The following is a 19,745-nucleotide window of genomic DNA, read 5'->3' on the forward strand; positions in this document are numbered from 1 at the left end:
TTCTTTACAGAACAGTGCTGCTAGGCAACCCAAAGTAAGAGAAAACCCAAAATTATTTATTTTTATGTAACTTTCCAGAAAATAAGTTAAAATCCTAATTACATTGGCTCTTCAGGACAGTAGGAGGTTCTTTCCCAAGCTCTCAGAGCTCATTTGTGCCTCCTTGTCAGCGGGTGAACAGCAGCACCAGCTCACAATGCACAGTATGAGGAAACAAGTCAAAAGGAATAGCCAACACGGGGGCAAATGGCTCTCCTGCCAGCTTCTTCCGTGGGTCAGGTGGGCAGCACAGCCTGTGGAAAGCAAAAAGCATCCTTTAGACCAATAGCAGTAGCATTCCCACCACTGGTATCACACAATCCAACGGGGATCCACCATGGAGGTATCATGTGTTTGGCTAATATTCCTCAGAGTCTACAGCTGACACTCGCTGAGGTGTGGAACCATCAATACTGAATCCCAAACCAGCTCTGAAAACCTCAGGGACAAGCTGAACAGTCAGTGGCAAATTTAAAGCTCCCTTTCTCACAGGCCATCCCAGCTGAAAGACACTCAAGTTTCAGTTCCGCACTGCCTTCATGCCTACCTGCAGACATTTATCACCTGGGTCTACCTCAGATAAAAGCTGGCCAGATAAAGCTACAAGATTAACCCCTAAGCAGGTGACTAATCCCCTTGGCTTCACTTTCTTGGCTAGGGGCCAACCTTCCTGCAGCAAACATGATGGATTCTGTATCCCACATCCAGACGGATTTTTGGGGTTTTTTTGAGAAGGTTGCACAGTGCCATTGTGCCACATTTGCATTATCTTCTATTCCTCAGTGATGCTTTGTCTGAACTTAATAGGATCTGTGACTAAGAGCAGTAGAAAGGAGGAGAGTGCTCACTCAAGGAAGTTCCTCATGGCTTCACCCTCTGGCTTGCAGGAGATGTAGAGCAGCCTGCGGATGGACCTGCAGTTCCGGATGGCTCGTACAACCCTGTAATCTGCAAAAACAGACACCCTACTGTCTCAGGGACCCACCACCACCCTGAGCTCTCCAGCAGGAATGACTGTGCAGCATCACAGAACTGCACACGAACTGTCAAAAATACAGATACACATTTTGCCATGTTCTGTCTCAGATGCAGTCTGTCAGGAGGCCACGGGTGCGACCCACGCTGCTGACAGCCTAGCCAGCTTGGCAGGGGAGGGCAATGGGAGAAATCCCTCTGCTTCCCAGGGGCATGAAGGATGAGAGAAAAATGGTTACTCAGTTAAGCAAAGGCACATAAAACCTTCCACATACACTTGTGAGAGTGCATCTGGGCACCAGGACCAGTGTGTGACTTCCCAGTACATACTCCAGGGGAGACCAGTGAGACAGTTTGAGGGCTGGGATTATTCAGCCTGGGGAAGAGAAGGTAAGCAAGGATCCATTTGCTATCTTCAGGGGCCTCATGGGGGATTACAGAGAACTGACAATCTTCTCAGAGAGGCATGAGAAGAGGATAAGAAGCAATAGATGTATGGCAGCAAGGGAAAATTCTGATTAAATATATTAGGGAAAACCTTTTCAGGAGAGGGGATTCACTTGGACACATTCAAACTTCAGCTAGGTGTTACAGCCCTATGCAACCTCACACAACCCCAAAGCTGGCCTTGCTATAGTTGGGAGATTGCACCACAGACCTCCAGAGGTCCTTTCTCTCCTAAACAATTGTGTGAGCCTGTGAAAGATGAAAAAAAGATTGGAGCTAAAGAGAAAGCATGATAAAAGCATTGAAAACAGCAGACTCTATAGGATTTCAGCTGCTGTCAGCAACAGGGTAAGAAACTAGAGACTAAGCAGGGAAAGGGTTTGGAGCCAGTGTAACAGGTCTCACAGAAGTTGTTAAAAACTCTCTGTTTACAAGATGAAAATAAATAGCATATTCTCTCACGTAGGCCAGCCCGAGAGGGGTTCACCACAGCAACAAGAGGTTGGGCATCCTCCCACGATGCCAGGAGCTGTGGTAACACAGCCTCTGCCTTTCCACTGTGAAACTCACAGTTTGAGATCCCTGTGAAACAAAAAAGCAAAATGAACTGAATTAGGTATAACTGGTTAGGGTGTTTCTGCTCACTTCTACTTCCAATTTTTCAGCATTTAGTTTGAAACTTTTTCCCACAGCAAGTCTGAACTCACCATTGAATGCTGCATTCCACTTGGCATCCTCTACTGCCTTCTCTACCACCTCGACACCAATAACCTTGGACACTCGGTGAGCCAGAGACAGACCAATTGTGCCTGGAAATGCAGGAAACAAAAATACTCCATACATTCATGCTGAAGAAACAGGCTTTCACAGAGGGAGGATCGGCTCTGGAATGCAAAGCTCCGAGAGCCCAGGAACCCACCTGTTCCACAGCAGATGTCAAGGAGGACAGTGTCCCCAGTAGCCTGGCAGAGCTCCCCGACTGCCTGGTACAGAACTTCTGCTCCAGCCGTGTTGACTTGGAAAAAAGCATCTGGAGAGATGCGGAACTTCAGGCCGAGCAGCTCTTCGAAGATGTGTGGTGCTCCGTGGAGCAGCTGGAAGGGGGCCTGCTCGTGGGAGCAGCGTGTCATGGTGCTGGCAGGTCACACAAAAACCAGCTGTCAGAAGGCAGCAGAGAGGAGCTGTTTCCATTCCCAGGGTGCTCAAGGCCATTGGAGGATGGTTCTTCCCTCCAGCAATTTTTATTTCATGTGAGCTTTTCAATGAGATCAAAGAATTTTGATTCTTTTAGTGGATGTGACTTGCACAGCCTAAGTTTTGTTAACAGGATCAACATGACTTAGCAGAAGGCAGCATTCCTCAGGTCTATTCCCCAGTTTTGCTGCTAATGTGGTTTACTGTCTTGGGATAGTCATTGTAAGTTTTATCTTTAGTTTCCCAGACTCATAATTCCCATGAGGTAGAGCCATGTTATGCTCAAATATTTCAAGTTTGGAAAAATAAAAGATGGGACCATCTTAAAGCTATGTCTTCAAGAGGGATCCAAACATCTGTCATTCTCTTCAAGCACTCCCTGCACTGGTGGAATTTGAATTTGATCAGAGAGTGGGTAGAAAAGGGAGGTGGCTTTGTTTCAACTCATTCCCCATGTCGAGGCATTTACCTCTCTTGGAAATAAAGTGAAGTCAAGTCACAGACTGCTCCAGGTCCACACGTGAAGAACTCCTTCAGCAACGCTTTCTGAGTAGCCAGTGCCTCCTGCCAAGAGCCAGAAAGGAAAAGCTGCCTGTTTGGGTAACCTGATTAGACCCCTCTCCCCAGCAATACAGCCAGCAGGTTCAGCTCAGCCAGATACCTGCTGTGCCTCTTGCTCTGTCCTCCCTGTGCTCACCTGGCCCAGCTCCTGGGGATGGAAGGTGATGATAGCCATGGTGTGGCCACAGCTGGTGGTACGAACCACGAGCTCCCGCCAGTGCCCACCTTCATGGAAGAGGATGCAGGAGTCCAGGGGGGAGCGACAGATGAACTCCTCATAGCACTGAGCAGAGGGGAAATGGCACCTTTAGTACCATGAAGACAGGCAGCCCTTCCACCACTGTGATCTGCTTTTACTGTTTGATTTCAATACACTCTTCAAAGCTCTTTCTAGGCTCTTGAAAGACAACAGATTTTAACAATTTCAATTTGCAATTCTTAATGTGTTTTAATAGACAGGCAGGAATTCACTGTCACTTGATTAACTTCATTCTTTGGGACAGTTTAGAGGCTGCAACATTATCATGTGAGTTTTGAAAAAGTATCTATCCACCAACTAGAATCAGGCATGAAATTTTTCAGAACATGAAAATGGACTTGAAAACACAGCATAACTAAAATGACAATTTTTTCCCAAGTAAGAGTTACTACGGTCTCTCTATTCCACAGTCAAGGGACAGGCGTGACTTATTTATTTACCTGAGCTACTTGTTTGTGTTTTGAGGGTATGTTCTCCACGTTGTTGGCTTTCACACAGACAATATTTCTTGCTGGAGAGACATGGACAGGTATTTAATTGTTCTAGTTGAGGGCACATAAACCACTGTAGCATCTGACATGATAAACTGTGGAAAAGCCTTTCCCCCATTCCACAGCCCATGCCAGCAGTTTTCTATGAGTTTCTTGTCCTGCACTGACCTCTACCAGTTCCTATATACAACCCCACAGTTTTGGGGTTCCCATCTGGTCCTCGGTTCACAGAGAAAGTTGATTTGTTTCGGTAGCCATTAATGATGGGCTGAGGGAGAAGAGAAGGAAAAGTAAAGCTGTGGATGAAAAGAAAACGTAACAGAGGAAAACCAAAACCTAGACTGGTTGTTCTGTTGGCAACATGGGAAAATGTATGTGAATGTGCAAAACACAGAATCAGAGCTTGTGCACAAGTACCCCAGTACTGCCCCTTGGGGACAAGAAGTAGCTCTCTGTGACAGAATGGTGACAGGTTTATCAGGGAGGCCTTGGGCATAAAAAAGGGTCCCTAAGCACTGGGCTTATTTCACTCTCAGGCAGTCACAGGCTGCAAAGCACAAGTTAGCAAGGAGAAACTCTCTGCAACCAAATGATGCCCACCATGAGACCCTTGGGTTGTTGAGTGAGAGACTGTGGCTCAGAGGGCAGAGCATTCCCATAGGATACTCACCGAAGGAACTACAGGCTGGAGAGGACAGCAGAGCCCACCAGGTTTCCATGCATCTATGCCCAGCTCCTCAAGACGAGATGCCAGTGTCTGCAAAATCTTCCTCTGGCTTTCATACTTTACCTGCAGAGGAGTTCTAAGGCAGAAACACTCTCACAGGACCACACGATGGTGGGCAGCTCTTCATCACCCACCTCTGGGACATTCAACATGGGGAAATACTGCAAGTGAAAATGTAGCCCCAGAGGAACTCTGCCCTTTTCATAACCTCAGCTGCTTGGAGCAACAGGAGGAAGAGAGAAAAATCCTGTGTCCACGGTCCCCAAATGCTATGCTGGAACACTTTGTCTACCTGAAGCCCCAGTGAAGCAGAGCAGCCCACAGAGGACAGGATCACTGTGCAAGTGCCCATCCTCTGTACCACAAGGAACCTCCCAGTTCTATCCTTCATGACTACAAAGGATTGAAGCAGCAGTAAATAGGGTCTGCAGAGTTTACAGCATTAAGATGCTAAGAGTTATTGCTCAAGGGGATTGGAGGGACAGTTAGGGCAACACAACAGAGAAAAGTTTGTGTAAAAACATCTTACCTGCAGCTGCTCTTGGTAGGGAAGTCTCCACAGTGGTGTCACTGCATTTGCTAACCTGGAAAGCACAACATCAAGGCAATGCCCAGAGCTACTCAACTCCTTATTCCTATGGTGTAACATCCCTGTGAGCTACTTCATGGGGAGGAATGTTCTGGTGTGGGCTCTGCACCAGAGCTGGCTGTGAACACCCAGACTCCCAGTGACCCACACTGAAATGCAGTTCGTGTGTAGCAGGCAGGGAATTTCCAGCTGCCCACTCTCACTGACCCAGCCACCCACACAGGAGTAGAGGTAAACCTCAGAACCTGCCACTAATCATATCCAAGGCAGAACAAGCAAGAACAAAACACGTGACAGCTGATTTTTAAAAAGCCAGACAGAGTAAGGGGTGAGGCTGATACGATTCAAGCAGTCATACCTGTCCATCAACTTCTGACTCTCTGAGCCCATGGAGAACATCACCCCACACTTGGATAAGTTGCAGCTATTGCTTACTAGGATTTTTGGAGCTGCTTCTAAAGCACCCAGAGCTAGCAACTTTGAGGCATGGGACTGCAAATCAAATGGACTATCATTTTTTGCCTGCCAATATGGCAACTTATCCTTCCCTCTCAGAACTTTTCATTTGTCTTTTCCACTATTTCCATCCTCAGGCTAGACTCCAGGGAAATGAGCCGAGCCCTGACTCTTGTATTCCTACTGGGTGGAAGTAAACCCCCGCAGTCTACTACTTTCACAGCTTTAGGTGCTTGCTGCTTTGAAAGAATGCTTGGTCATTCTGGAAAAGCCGTACCTCTCCTCCCAGGAAGACTCCGGCAGGCTGCAGCTCTCCCTGGCCTTCTTCTTGCCGTCCCACGTTGCTGCTGTGGTTGTCACCAGGCTGCGGTGCCGAGCGGGCAGGCAGAGCAGGGCGAGCGGCGGAGGGCGGAGGTGGCAGCGCGGTGGCCTCAACACGCAGGACAGAGCCATGGCGCGGTGCGAGGGGCTGCGGCCACAGCGGGGACATAAACAGCGGCGCGGGGTGCGGAACCTGCCCCGCTCCGGGAGGTGACAGGGACCCGCTGCGGCAGCGGCATGGGCGGCCGGCGGCGAGCGGAAGGGGCGCGGTGCTGGCAGCCTAGGGACCTCCCCGTGCCTCCCCGCGCTCCCCGCCCAGCTCCGGCGTGTGCAGCACCGGGCGGCGCTGGGCAGGGCTGAGCCTTCCTCTCTGTGAGCAAAGTGTCACAGCACCCGCGTGGCTGCGCTGAGCTGCCCTGGGACAGGCTGAAAGCTCAGTGCCACCTGCCCCCGAGCCTGTCCGATGGGATACTCAGGAGTGCGGAGAGGGCAGGAGGGAAGTCTGGCTGCAGAGGACACGAAGGGAGTACATATGCTCATATGGACAGGAGGGCACGAAGAGCCTCTCGCAGCCCGCCCGGGGCCAGCCCAGCGCAGGCTGTGCCTCCAGCAGATTCTCAGCGAAAAGCAAGAAGCAGACAAGCACACGTGCTCCCTTGCTCACTTAACTCTCTCGGGCACCAAATATTCTCAAAGCTGGGGATTCCCTGAGTCAGGCGCGTTTTATCTGTTTAGGGACCCCGAGAGTTCTCTTGTCCAAGTATTTACCTGTCACCCTTTGATGTCACCTAAAATTCCTGCAGCCACCCACACATCATTTGTCCAGGAGGCTCACCCACTCGCCTGCTACCATTTGGGTGAACTGTTCTTGTTTGAACCTGGCTGCTGCGGTTCGGCCCGAGAGCTCTAGAGCCTGGCACTCTGCCTGTTTGCTCCCGTCCCTGTTTGCTCCCGTCCCGTCCCGTCCCGGTGGATCCGGATCAGTAGTAGGAGCGCGGGTCCTCCCCGCCGCCCGGGGGCGCAAGCGTGCCGAGGCGCGCCCTGCGGGCGGGGCCTGCACCACCTCACCACGCCCACAATGGGCGGTGACGTCTGGGACGCTGTCAGCAGTACCCGCGGCCTCTCCACGCCCCACTGTTCACGAGCGGCCGGCGCGGGCGCTGATTGGCTGGCGCGGTGGAGCGGGCGCTGATTGGGCGGCGGCGCGCGGCGGTGCGCGGCCCGGCGCGGCGCGGCGCGTCAGTTCCGTGCAGGGCCCGCGATGCTGTCGGCGGGCGGCGGCTCCGGCCCCGGCGGGGCGGGCGGCTCCGGGCCGGGGCTCGGCGGCGACGGAGACTTTCTGTCGCGGTACCGGCTGGTGTCGGCCAAGCTGCGGCGGCGGTTCCTGAGGAAGCCGAACGTGGCGGAGGCGGCGGAGCAGTTCGCGGCGCTGGCGCGGGAGCTGCGCGCCCAGGAGAGCCTGCCCTACGCCGCCTGGTGCCAGCTGGCCGTGGCGCGCTGCGCCCAGAGCCTGTTCCACGGCCCCGCCGAGGCGGCAGCGCTGGCCGAGGCCGCGCGGCTCTTCCTGCGCCAGGAGCGGGACCTGCGGCAGCGCCTGGGGCTGCGCGGGGGCTTCGGCGAGCACGTGGCGGCGGCGCAGAGCTGCGGGGCCTTCGCCGCCCGCCTGCACCTGGAGCGGGGGCAGCCCGCGCTGGCGGCCGGGCCGTGCCTGGAGCTGGCGGCGGCGCTTCGCGACACGGGACAGCCCGCCCGCGCCGCCGCGCCCCTGCAGCGGGCGGCGGAGCTGCTGACGGCGGCGCGGCTGCCGCTGCAGGCCCTGCGCTGCCTGGCCGAACGCGCGTCCTGCCTGCTGCTGGCCCGTGACTACGCCGGGGCGCTGGCCACGCTGACGCGGGCGCAGGCGCTGGCCGGGGCCGGGCTGGGCGGTGCGGCTGGAGCCGGGGCCGCGCCCGGCGGCGCCTTCCTGGACGTGCTGGCGCGCTGCGAGGTGTCGCGGGTGCTGCTGCTGCTCCTGCTGCAGCCGCCGCCCGCCAAGCTGCTGCCCGAGCACGCCCGCACGCTGGAGCAGTACTGCTGGGAAGCGCCCGACGGCGGACAGGGCACCGGCACCGGGAGCGGCATCGGGACGGGCGGGGGGCTGCCGCCGGCCGCCAGCTACCTGCCGGCCGAGCTGTTCCTGCTGCTGCAGTCGGCGGTGCTGGCGTGCCAGGAGAAGGACGCGGAGGCGCTGAAGGCGCTGCAGACCGAGCTGTGGCCGCTGCTGAGCGCCGAGCAGAACCATCTGCTGCACCTGGTGCTGCAGGAGATGCTGAGCCCTGCCGGACAGGGGCTCTGAGCGCCGCCGACCGCAGGGACAGGTCGGACTGGTCGCTTCAGCCGGTGCCAGCAGAGACTCTATTCCATTATTTATTTTTAATACGAGTTCTGTAACGCGATGAAGTAATGGTTGATGAGAGAACGCGTTCATCTACACGTTTGCCTTGTGTCGTAGTAAACTGCTCACTCTTACGTACTGAAAGTTGTCATGCTTGGAAAAAGTGTAACTCCAAAGCAGAATGGCCAATTCAGGGCAGGAGACTGTTCATTAAAGGACTGGCTGCAATTTGCATGTGTTGGAGGATTTGGGTATCTAGGAATCAAATGTTAGAGTTGCTTTTCCTAAAGAAAAACCAAAATAACACATAAAAATATTATTTTAATCCCCCCCCCCGAAACAGCAGACACAACAGCCAACAAGAGGCCCTGAGTTTTGTGGTGGATAAAAGGAGTTGGTCACTGACCTGCAAGTGGTTCCTGGGTGGTGGTGCCCTGATCTCAGTCTCTGTAGCAGCTCTTAACCCAGAGAACTGACCCTGCATGGTGAGGGAATTTGGGAATGGCATTAATGGTGGAGGTGGAGAAGTTATGGGAGTTACTGGAATGGACTATTGGCTTAGTTCTTTTCAGCTATTGTCCCTTTCTGCTCTTGGGCACTTCTGCCTTTTGCTTTCTGCTTCTTGGGACTTTTTGGTGTATTTAAGTGATAACAGCTGGTCTTTAAATAAGAAGTTACCTTCGGTAAGAGAGAACCTCAAGCAGAGCAGGCTTTATCCTGGAAGTGGCAGATGCTCCCAGGGTGTGCATGTTAGGTGACTAAAGAGCAATTCTAGGGCACCCAATTAATGGTCAGTGAAACAAATGCTCACAGCCAGGACTTCCAGAGACCCCACAGAAGGTGAGGCTTTGCAAGAGGAAGCATTTCTGTTTGTACACATGGGAGAGAAGCTAGAGGCAAGAGCTAATTCTGTTAAAGTGGTATGTCTGATTTTAATATTTGGGTCTGGGGGCAGGAATTTTTTCAAATGCTTTCTCGGTGTTTGTTTTTCAAGTGTTTTTCTCCTTCCACACTTAAATAATGAAAAACTTGCCCTTTTCCTCTCTGAAACGCAAACATTCCTTCCCACAATATTTAAGAAACCTTAATTTTACCACAAGCCTCTTTTTGACAAGGTAGCATGGTAGTTGATAAAGGCTCGATTCAGAACTGAATGTTATTTGATGGCTAAGTTAGCCGCGGATGTGCCAAGCCGGGAAGCAAAACTAAAAACCCATGCAGCCAAAATACTTAATGTCCCTGTCCTTTTTAAGTTCTAATACCGGAAGTCTATTTAACTTAGTAAGTAGACTCGGAGCGAGGCGGTAGTGCCGAGGCTGAACGGCGGCGGGGGCGGTCCGGAGGCGGCTCCGGGCGGCGGAAGGGGCGGGCGGTGCCGGTGACGCGCGGCGCGGGGCCCGTCGGGACGGGGCGGTCGCTGTGGTGCGAGCGGCGGGGACAGCACGCGGCGCGGCCATGGCGGACGGGGACGGTGCGCAGCGGTGGGGACCGGCGGGGGCGCGGGGAGCCCCGGCGGGGACGGGCGCGGGAAGGGCTCGGGGCCGGCGCGGCGCCGCTCGGGGAAGGGTCTGCGGGCGGCTTTGCCCCCCTGGGCCTTTGCCCCCTCGCCTCCCGGCCCTGCCGCGCTCCCGGCGCTCACTCCCGCCGTGTCGCTCCCGCAGGTTCCAGCGTGAAGAAGCGGCGGAAGAAGGAGAAGCGGGCGCTCGCCGACGATGATGTTGCGGTGAGCGTTGCGGGGGGTTGCTCGGGGTGCCGGGGGGCTCTCCCCAGCCCCGTCGGTGGGGACGTTCCGGGGGCCGTGGGCCGGGCTGGGGTGGGCTCCCCCGCGCCGTTCCGGCGGAGCGCGGCCGCTCCGTGCTGGCTGGGGCGCGGCGCGGCTGAGCTTCCCGGGCCACGTGGAGAGCGCGCGGGGCGGCGGCAGCGTGGCCCGCCGGCGTTCCCCGCTCTGATCCCGCCGAACTTCACCCCTCCAGGACATTCAGCACACCGAGGACTTCCTCATCAAGCCCGAGTCGCGGGTGGCCCAGCTGGACACGTCGCAGTGGCCCTTGCTGCTGAAGGTAGGGCGGTTCTGCTCAGCCTCGTGGCCCATCCGCGTTCCCGCTCTCTTTGTGCTCTGCCCCCGGAGGTGTAACCGGCTGCTAACCCGCTGCGGGGAGCAGCGCACGTGGTGCTCTGCCTGCAGAAAGCATGGTAGAAATCTGGCCAGCAATATCATTTGTTTCTTAAGTTTGCCATGCCTTGTAAAGATCCCGCCATATTTCTGAAGTTTTTTATTCGGGTCTGACCGTGGCCTGTGGTCTGTGTAGACTTCCAGGTTGCTTCTGCTGAGTTTTTGGGGCATATTGGATTTATATGGCTTTTTAAATGTGTATGTTGTTCTGCTTTCCCATCTCCTTCAGTCCAGGATTTCTGTTTCTATTTTTGTAAAATTTTATCGTGGTTTCATTGTTGGGTCATTTTCATTTTGGAAGTGGCTCTATAATAAAAATATACAAATCAGACCTGGTGTACCTGGGGAGATGTACTGCAGCACAGCCACACTGAAAGTGCACATAAGAAGAATTGTAACTTCTGCTTGGATTTTGTAGAATTTTGACAAGTTAAATGTGAGGACAGCACACTACACACCTATTCCCTCCGGTGCTAATCCCCTGAAGAGAGAGATTTCTGACTATGTTAGGTGAGTGCAATACAGGCCAGAGTGGTTTATTTTTCTTTTACAATTAATACCTTCAAAATATTTTCTGTTAGATTCCCCTTGTACCTTTCTGCTTGACACAGTGTCTTGTCACTAATCAATAAACATTTAAAAAGGACCCACTAGTCTCTCCCTGTAAAGTTTTTGTGTTTTGGGGTTGTGGGTCTGTGGATGAACAACCACCTGAAGAATTCCCTGGGCTCTTCAGAAAAGTCCCTTGGCCTGCTAGGCTTTGAGACTGCTTGGAGTTTGTAGAGTTTGGGGTTTTTTAAGCACAGAGCAATGATAAGCAGGCAAGAGAATTCCTTGATCATGGAATGTATCACTTGTTTGTGGAGCAGATCAATGTGGGCTCCACTGAGAGCTGCAGGGAGGCTCGTTGCTTACCTGGCTGTATAGAGATGCATTTCTTTGCAGCCAGAACAAATATTTTAAAGTTACTGCACTGTTGCTGTGTTTGCCGTGATGCTGAGCTCCCATTCCCTGCCATCTTCTCCGTAGGTCTGGCTTTATTAACCTCGACAAACCCTCCAACCCATCCTCTCACGAGGTGGTGGCATGGATCCGGCGCATCCTGAGAGTAGAGAAGACAGGGCACAGTGGCACTCTGGATCCCAAGGTGACTGGGTGCCTCATTGTGTGCATTGAGAGGGCAACACGGCTGGTCAAATCTCAGCAGAGCGCAGGTATGTTTGTTGCCCAGGGCCATTTACAGTGACTGGGGACGTGTGAAGTGCTTTTGGAGACAAAATGAAAATTTCTAAAACTTGAAAAGACCAATCTTGGTCTCAAGTGCCTTGACCTTAAGGGTTGAATGGTACTCTGAGCCACTGAGGACACATCCATGTTGTCTCAGGCGGTTTTTTTATTGTTTCTCTGGTGCTTGGGCTGTTACAAGTCAGTGAAAACACTTCTGACATCGTTTGATGTACTAGTTGAAATTATGGTCTCAGCCTCTTGCAGAGAAGAAATAAACATAGCTTAGATTTATTTCCCTGGAAGAGAAAACAGCTCTAATAAACCATGCACACTTCCTAGGAGAGGTGGTTGTTAAGACTTTAGGGTTCTGGGGATGTGTGGCTGTGAAGCAGTGTGGACATTGAGGTCAACATCAAATGCAAGCGGCCGTTCCTGACTGCTCTTGTCATTCTTTCAGGCAAAGAGTATGTGGGAATTGTTCGGCTGCACAATGCCATTGAAAGTGAGGCTCAGCTGGCCAGGGTAAGTCTCACATGCTCTTAGCCCTGCTGGCATCTGGCATGCAAAGTGCTGGGCACTGGTGGGAGATGAGGGGCCAGGAATGGAGCTCAGGTGTGCTGTGTGTGAGGTGATGACACAGTTTATCCATTCTCTGAGTGCAGTGGTGCTGCCCTCCTGCAGCACCCTGATTCCTGTTCTAGGGTCTGGGTGCTGTGCAGCCTCCAGACATCCTGCAGTGTCCCAGTGTCCTCCTGGGGGCTGCTGTGATGTGTGGCTGGCTGTCTGCAGGAGGGCAGCAGTGCTGGCAGGGTTGGAGCCCCTTTTTTGGGGGCTCCATCCTCACTGGGACGAGGGATGGTGTCTGATCACATGATGCCATCTGATGGAAAAATCCTGGATGTGCTCACTGTCAGTTTGACCACATCACTGGTTTGAATCTGCTTTATTAAATATGGCATCACCAAATCAGGATAAACCTTGTGGTTTCTCACTCTTGGAAGTGGTCACAGTTGCTGGAAACTCCAGAGTGCTCCTGCTTTAGGACACAGGTGTGAACTCTTGCTTCTTTCCTCCCTCAGGCCATAGAAACTCTGACAGGTGCCCTGTTTCAGCGGCCACCCCTCATTGCTGCTGTCAAACGACAGTTGAGAGTCAGAACCATCTACGAGAGCAAGCTGGTGGAGTATGATCCTGAGAGAAGATTAGGTAAAACAAGGCTTTCCTACCTTCTTCCTACAAAGCTGACAACTGATAAAATTTTCTGTGAAATGCACTGCTTTGTATTCTTGGCAGATGTCTTAAGACTTGAATCCTCCACATTGTCCAGCAGTAACTGCTTCATGCATTACTTTGGTTTGATGAGAAGTAAATCCCAGCTGTTTTTGTACTCCTGCATCCTTCATGGAAGAGCCAAGTGATGTCAATTAGATGGCATTAGCTCTCAGAGCAAAGATGACCCTCATCTATCACCCTTTGCTGATGGCTCTGGGAAGGGCTGGGCAAGCAGCTTCTCTTGAAGGATGTAGTTAATTTTCTACTTAAAAACTCTTTATCCTGTTGTGCATTTCAGGTATCTTCTGGGTGAGCTGTGAAGCAGGCACCTACATCCGAACACTGTGCGTTCACCTGGGCTTGCTGCTGGGTGTGGGGGGCCAGATGCAAGAGCTCCGCAGAGTCCGCTCAGGCATCCTGGGAGAGATGGTACAGTGACACTTCCAACAATAACCAGCCCATTTGAGATTGTCAGAATGGCAAGAGTTCCTTGGGACTGTGTGAGTTTTACAGCGTTAGGAGAAGGTTTAGGCTCTGGGAGGAGTTTTGTGAATAGCCCTCCCCCAAAAGTGAGAGCTCTTGCCATAGATGGTCTGAACCAAAGTGTTGAGTTCAGTTCAGGATGTTGCTCCTGTTCTGGTAATTAAACTTTGGGACAGTGAGTGACTGGGAAGTGCACCATGGTGGCTGAAAGCTTGTTTTTTGTCACCTCTGTTTCTCAGCCTACACACCCCATGTGTCCCACAAAGTTCAGGATTGTGAAGTGACTGGTGTCAGCACAGCCCAGGGAATGCTTCATTGGAATGAGCCCAGAAGATGTAGTCTTGTGTGACCTTGGACAGTCTTTTTGCTCTAGTCATAGATCCCGCTGCTGGTCCAAACTCCACAACTAATTTCTTTCTTTGCAATGCATCAGCATCAGGGTACAAATGTTTCCCCACCCATCTATGCTCTTAGCACAGCTGTAATAACTAGGTCATTTCTGAATTCCAGGTGTTGGGTGCTCACAGCTGCCTCAGAATTTATTCTATGTCACAGATTGAAGAGCTGGTTAATTTAGACTTCTGCTCACTAACCTTTGTCTAGGAGTCCTAGGAAATTAAGTTTGGTCATATTTTAAAGTTTCATGTGGACAGACCTTAGACCCTAGATCCAAGTGCCATCTGTGATTAGGAAGGTTGAAGTCTGATAGCCCAAGTCAGGCTGACCGAGGTTGTGTTTTGATGCTTGTGGTGGGCATCTGTTTTTACTCCCTTTTTCAAACACTGTCTGCTGTTGGACTCTTGTGCATGTTCCAAGCTGATGGCTGGTGGAAGAGTTAAGAAGGGTTTTGTCTTTGCAGGACAACATGGTGACCATGCATGACGTGCTGGATGCACAGTGGCAGTATGACAACAACAAGGATGACAGCTACCTGCGGAGGGTCATCCTGCCCCTGGAGAAGCTGCTGACCTCACACAAGAGGCTCGTCATGAAGGACAGTGCGGTGAGTGTCTGAGGTACTGCCAGTGGATAGACAGAGACTGCAGAGTGTCCTCCTGATTTGTGCAGCTGATGGAATATAATCTGCTCTCCTCACTTGAGGAGGATGCTGATGGTTATGAGATGCTTTCTGCCTCACCCATTGTTTGCTGTGATAGGTGCTTTGCTTTCTTCTTCCTAAGCCCCCAAGTTTTATATAGTGCAGAAAAATGAATAGATACATAGGGATGATAGTGCTGAGATGGTAATGATAGTGGGACACTAAAAATTAGAGACACTTAATTCTCATAATAGCGTACAAGCCCTCCTATTCCCTACATTTTCAGGTTAATGCCATTTGCTATGGAGCCAAGATCATGCTGCCTGGTGTTCTGCGGTATGAGGATGGCATTGAGCTTAATCAGGAGATTGTTGTCATCACCACGAAAGGAGAAGCCATCTGCCTAGGTATGAAATGCCTCATTCTCCTTATGCCCATCTAACTGCAGAAATAAGACTGTGTGACAGTAAAGGCACCACAAAGAAGTTCCCATGTGCAGAAGGTTTGGTTAGTGCTTCCTGAGGGGGTATGTGGGCCCAAGGCAGCTGGCTTTGGGCAGGATGTTAAACAGCAGCTTAATCAGTTCTGGGCAAGGTGTGAAGTGTTCAACAGCTGTGTGATGCCTAGGTGTGCTGTGTGTGAGATGATGACACAGTTTATCCATTCTCTGAGTGCAGTGGTGCTGCCCTCCTGCAGCACCCTGATTCCTGTTCTAGGGTCTGGGTGCTGTGCAGCCTCCAGACATCCTGCAGTGTCCTCCTGGGGGCTGCTGTGATGTGTGGCTGGCTGTCTGCAGGAGGGGAGCAGTGCTGGCAGGGTTGGAGCCCCTTTTTTGGGGGCTCCATCCTCACTGGGACGAGGGATGGTGTCTGATCACATGCAGCCACCAGGCACATCACACTTCCTGGTAGATCAGTGCTAAGGGACTCCAGCAACTGCCAGCTTGACTTGAAAGGGTGTCTAGTTCCAACTAGGGTCTTCAGAGAAGCTGTGTGACAGTGCCAGTGAGTCCTTGGGGTGATGCTGGTGGGGGGTGTTGGTCCTCTCTGTGGTGACAGAGGCAGAACAGGCTGTCACAGTTCTGTGTTTCAAGAGTTACTGACCTCCCTGCCTGCTTCTGCAGCCATTGCCTTGATGACGACAGCAGTCATTTCTACATGTGACCATGGCATTGTGGCAAAGATCAAGAGGGTGATCATGGAGAGAGACACATATCCCCGGAAATGGGGGCTGGGTCCCAAGGTGAGTGCTGTGGCCCTGTGGTCAGTCCCAGGGCTGTGGTGGGAGCCCAGCTGGTGGGATGTAGAACTCTGGGGCCCTTGGGCAGAGCTACGCCTGTGTGTTCTTCAGGGCTTTGGTGTAATTCTGCTGTGGTCTCCTGAAGCTGTGATGGTGGCAATTCCCAGTGCTGGAGCAAGGCTTTGCCTCCCAGCAGAGCCTGGGCAGCTCTGCCAAGGCCCAGCTGGGATCACTGCTGTTGTTCAGGCATGGGCTCCTCAGGTCTCTACAGTAGCAGCCCTCCTCTGGTAAAGAGCCAAATGATGTGAAGTGGATGGCATTAGCACTCTGTGCAAAGATGACCTTCATCCATCACCCCATGCTGATGGCTCTGGAGGGGCTGGGCTTTTCCTTCTAGTGCAGCACTGCTTAAATGCACAGTCTTGTGAGACACTAAACTGTGCCTGAAGGACAGGAGCAGTGGGAACATCCATTGTTGGGTTCCTCTCCCACCTCAGGCACATGGTAGTAGTTTACCTGCAGCCAGGCTGGCCTGATACAGGTTGGGCTTCAAACTCAGTGTCACATTACTGTGGCTCATTCCATTCCTGTGGTTCAGGTGAAAGCTTTGGGGATGCCTGCACATTTTTCTCATGGCAAAGTTGGGGTAGTGCAGGATGGTTCAAGCAGCTTGGAATCTTACAAAACCTTGCAAACAAATGGTTCAGCTCAAAGGCTGCAGGTCATTAAGCTGAAGAAACCCAGTCAAAGATCTAAGCTCCATGGTGTGCAGAGTCATTACTCTGTTGCTTTGACTTCCTCCTCAAATTAGCCATTATTTACTGATGAAGATGCCTCCTGTCTGAGATTCAGGCTGCTGTGCAGGGGATGTTTTGTCTCATTTGTTTTAAGGTCCTTGGAACATTTTAAAATACGTAATGCTGTAGTTGTTGGCTTGTCTTGCTCCTGGATTCCCTGCTCTTAGCTTGAGGGAGGATTTTTCCTATCTGGAGCTGCAGTTTGACTTGCTGCACTTTGCTCTCAGGCCAGTCAAAAGAAGATGATGATCCAGAAAGGTCTGCTGGACAAGCACGGAAAGCCCAATGAGAGCACACCAGAGTCCTGGAAGAAGGAATATGTGGATTACAGGTGGGTACTGAGTGTGTGGCTCCTGCAGGGTGTTCAGAGGAGAGCACTGTGCAGCAAGGGCTGGGCTGGATGCTGCTATTTGTGCATGGATCATGTTAGCCTTGGCCCAAGGCTGTCTGGACCTGTGGGATGCATTTCTTGGGAGTGTGTTGCTGTTGGGCAGTTGGAAGGAAAAGTCTTGAGCAGACAGTTATCCCTTTTTAGCCTGATGTGGTTTTAGAGGGAGTCAGTCTGCTAAATTAAATGGGGGAGGCCCTGCTGTTGGCCAGCCCAGTTCACCATGGTGCAGGCTGCAGGTCTTCCCCCACACCAACTTCCCCACCCATCTCCTGGGGTGGGTTAGGAGCCCTTGTGAGGGGGCAGGGACTTGTACTTGTCCAGAGCAGCACAAGGCAATGACTGTCCTGTGTAACCTGGGCATCTTTTCTTTTAGGGATACTTCCAGGAAAGAAGCAGCTACTGATCACCGAGCTGTTTCAGAGGTGGAGAGGGCTGCAAAAGTGAGTATTGCCAGTGCTCTTGGGCTCTTACTGTATCCCCTGTTATTCCCATGATCTGTACACACCTTGCCCCTCACTTTTGGTCGAATAATGATTTTTTGTCCAGAGTCTTCCATGCCCTTTGTTAGGCACAAGGTCAGTGTCCATTTACATCTCTCTGCCTAGGGCTCCAGCAATTTTCCACCACCTAGGGCACAATTTGCAGCTCAAACACCAAGCTGTATCAGCCCTGGGCATATTCCTCAACACAACATCCAAGAAAATATATTTTTTGGAGCCACAATAGAGGTTTGTGCCTGAGAACCTTTTTGGAGGCTACAGACAGTTGCAGAAATATCTGTGCAAGAGTTGCATCTACAATTCCAGAACTCAGGGCTTTTGCATGCTCTTGGAAAGGTGCAGCAGTGTTTTAGATTAATACTTGGGTACAGGAAACACTGATAAACACAGGGGGCAGTTCTGGCAGAAGCAAATCCTAGACAGTGTATACTGGAGGGGACCACTGACAGTCTGTAGGTCACCCTGTTATTAAATGTAGTTGGGTTGAATCAGGCCAAATAGTTGCAATGGGCTTGCAATCAGTTTGCCTGTCACCTGAGCTCTGTTGGAAGATGTTGGTGTGTCTGACAATGTGTTCCCCTAACAGAGGAAGCGAGACTCAGAGACTGAAAGCGAGGAAGCTGTGACCCCGCCGTCCCCTGCCACTCCACCACCAGAGGAGCTGAGCAAAAAGGAAAAGAAAAAGAAAAAGAAGGAGAAGAAGGCCAGAGAGGCAGCTGAGAGCGGGGGAGAACAAATGGAAATAGTATGTAATTGGGTATTGCCGTGGTATACTGCAAACATGGGAGAGATTGCTGTTGCTAATTACCTCCAGGACTAATGCACCAGCAGCCTGCTGTGCATATCCACAAAGTGCCAGGCTCCCCACAGCAGTGGAAGATGTATTAGAGGTGCATTTTAAACTGAACTGGCTGAGGGTGGTGGGAGATAGGGCAGGTGAGGCTTGTGGGGGTGAATGTGCAGTGGGGCAGGGATGGGCTGAGCAACCATCAGTGCCGAAGGACAGTTGGTGGGGTCCTGCCAGGCCACCTCTGTGCTCTGGTGTCCTGTTGTGGGTCCCCGTGGGAGAAAGGTGCTGGCATTCAGTGTGTGCTGGAGCGTTGTGTGGTGGTGAAGAAGCACTGCAGCCGTGGGGAGCCTGCACTGCTTCTGGGGTGGGGCTGTTCCTCCTGAAATGAGCAGTGGGGGTTTCCTTTTTGATGGCTTCCTGACCTTTCCAACCTCTCCACAGACCAGTGAGACCAGCACCAAGAAGAAGAAGAAGAAGAAACAAAAGGAGGTAGAAGAGAGCTCGGAGTAAACATCTGGATCTGTCCAAAAAGCAGGCAACCTCATCAGTAAGGAGAGAGGAAATTTAGGTCTTGAGAAGAGGAGGACTGGCTGTGTGGCAGAGGAGCCAGCAAGTTCCAAGTTCTCTTCTGCTGTTTATATGAGTGAGTGGGTGTTTGCCCTGCTCAGGTGCCCCTCTTCATCCTGTTTTAAGGGTTGCCAGAAGAGCGGGATGCCTCACTGTCCCTGCACTGGACTGATCGCTAAAGCTGAGCACCGTGATGCCAACAGAAGTGGTATCTTCAGGGAAACTGTAGCTTCTGGCTCTTCTTGGGGTCTGTTTTCAGCTAGAGAGGGTGGAATAATCTTTCTCCCCCCCCTCATGTACTGCCTCTTTTTTTCCTTTTCTTCCAAAGTTGAAGCTGTTACCTGACAGTTAAAGAATGTGTTGCTGCCTGGAGGTGTGGCTTTGTCACTGCCTCTGTGCATGGGTTTGCATGGGGACAGTCAGATCAGTTATTTTTTAAGAACTAAGCACTCTCCTTTGTTTTGACCTGGCCATATGTTTGGCTTGACCTTCAGCTAAATGAGAATAGTCCACCCAGGTTATTTTTCCCTCCTTTTTTTTTTTTTTTTTTTTTTTTTTTTTTTTCATTATCACAGAAGGATTGGAAAACTTAATTCCTCATTTTTGTAGCATAAGGATGTGCTTGTTTATTGTGTGCTGCTCCCCAAGCCCCGTGCCTGGCTCACCTGGTCTTGTTGGAATGGCACTGCAGAGCTCTTGGTTGCCTTGCCTGGTTTGGATGCCCAGTGTGCTCTGAAGGCTGGCGGTGGGGATGCTGCTGAGGGGCAGGAGGTGACCAGGAGACGACTGGCCAACATGTTTCTCATGCTGCTGGGACTGGAGTCCTCATGAGGA

General features: G+C 51.9%; 3 protein-coding genes and 5 non-coding genes across 8 annotated transcripts; 7 read left to right on the plus strand and 1 right to left on the minus strand.

The window, feature by feature from the left end:
• Window positions 1-35: 35 nt before the first annotated feature.
• On the minus strand, window positions 36-6,376 carry TRMT2B (tRNA methyltransferase 2B). The gene is made up of 12 exons (XM_085060169.1): window positions 6,016-6,376; window positions 5,223-5,277; window positions 4,637-4,756; window positions 4,135-4,234; window positions 3,916-3,986; window positions 3,353-3,499; window positions 3,125-3,219; window positions 2,381-2,595; window positions 2,169-2,270; window positions 1,924-2,043; window positions 888-987; window positions 36-293 (listed from the first exon to the last, which is right to left on the minus strand). Exons 1-12 carry the CDS (start codon window positions 6,189-6,191, stop codon window positions 167-169), a joined length of 1,428 nt encoding a protein of 475 aa, XP_084916295.1. The 5' UTR covers window positions 6,192-6,376; the 3' UTR covers window positions 36-166.
• An 891-nt stretch (window positions 6,377-7,267) lies between these two features.
• On the plus strand, window positions 7,268-8,661 carry LOC146437338 (40-kDa huntingtin-associated protein-like). Its single transcript, XM_085060172.1, has one exon. The coding sequence runs from the start codon at window positions 7,321-7,323 to the stop codon at window positions 8,392-8,394; it is 1,074 nt and encodes a 357-aa protein (XP_084916298.1). The 5' UTR covers window positions 7,268-7,320; the 3' UTR covers window positions 8,395-8,661.
• Window positions 8,662-9,784: 1,123 nt separating this feature from the next.
• DKC1 (dyskerin pseudouridine synthase 1) lies at window positions 9,785-19,465 on the plus strand. The gene is made up of 15 exons (XM_085060168.1): window positions 9,785-9,904; window positions 10,095-10,156; window positions 10,407-10,493; window positions 11,025-11,116; window positions 11,636-11,820; window positions 12,291-12,355; window positions 12,913-13,039; window positions 13,404-13,534; window positions 14,448-14,591; window positions 14,914-15,034; window positions 15,751-15,869; window positions 16,891-16,994; window positions 17,428-17,494; window positions 18,141-18,299; window positions 18,786-19,465. The coding sequence occupies exons 1-15, from the start codon at window positions 9,889-9,891 to the stop codon at window positions 18,852-18,854; spliced, it is 1,548 nt and encodes a 515-aa protein (XP_084916294.1). The 5' UTR covers window positions 9,785-9,888; the 3' UTR covers window positions 18,855-19,465.
• Window positions 12,457-12,703, plus strand: LOC146437340 (small nucleolar RNA SNORD17). The gene has a single exon (XR_014852353.1). It is a non-coding gene; the product is annotated as a small nucleolar RNA SNORD17 (small nucleolar RNA).
• Window positions 13,243-13,318, plus strand: LOC146437341 (small nucleolar RNA SNORD83). The gene has a single exon (XR_014852356.1). It is a non-coding gene; the product is annotated as a small nucleolar RNA SNORD83 (small nucleolar RNA).
• Window positions 13,702-13,836, plus strand: LOC146437342 (small nucleolar RNA SNORA36 family). The gene has a single exon (XR_014852352.1). It is a non-coding gene; the product is annotated as a small nucleolar RNA SNORA36 family (small nucleolar RNA).
• LOC146437343 (small nucleolar RNA SNORD17) lies at window positions 15,266-15,504 on the plus strand. Its single transcript, XR_014852354.1, has one exon. It is a non-coding gene; the product is annotated as a small nucleolar RNA SNORD17 (small nucleolar RNA).
• LOC146437344 (small nucleolar RNA SNORD83) lies at window positions 16,161-16,236 on the plus strand. Its single transcript, XR_014852357.1, has one exon. It is a non-coding gene; the product is annotated as a small nucleolar RNA SNORD83 (small nucleolar RNA).
• Window positions 19,466-19,745: the final 280 nt, after the last annotated feature.

This window comes from Lichenostomus cassidix, chromosome 4A (genome assembly GCF_008360975.1).
Source record: "Lichenostomus cassidix isolate B80296 chromosome 4A, HeHo_3.0, whole genome shotgun sequence".
In the NCBI taxonomy this organism is placed as follows: domain Eukaryota; kingdom Metazoa; phylum Chordata; class Aves; order Passeriformes; family Meliphagidae; genus Lichenostomus; species Lichenostomus cassidix.

Coding starts and splice junctions, on each gene's coding strand:
- DKC1 (XM_085060168.1), top strand. Junction 11,117..11,635: donor GAGATTTCTGACTATGTTAG/GTGAGTGCAATA, acceptor TCTTCTCCGTAG/GTCTGGCTTTATTAACCTCG. Junction 17,495..18,140: donor AGGTGGAGAGGGCTGCAAAA/GTGAGTATTGCC, acceptor TTCCCCTAACAG/AGGAAGCGAGACTCAGAGAC.
- LOC146437338 (XM_085060172.1), top strand. CDS start 7,321: ATGCTGTCGGCGGGCGGCGGCTCCGGCCCCGGCGGGGCGGGCGGCTCC.
- TRMT2B (XM_085060169.1), bottom strand. CDS start 6,191: ATGGCTCTGTCCTGCGTGTTGAGGCCACCGCGCTGCCACCTCCGCCCT. Junction 4,757..5,222: donor CCTACCAAGAGCAGCTGCAG/GTAAGATGTTTT, acceptor ACTCCTCTGCAG/GTAAAGTATGAAAGCCAGAG. Junction 2,596..3,124: donor TCACTTTATTTCCAAGAGAG/GTAAATGCCTCG, acceptor GTGACCTGCCAG/CACCATGACACGCTGCTCCC.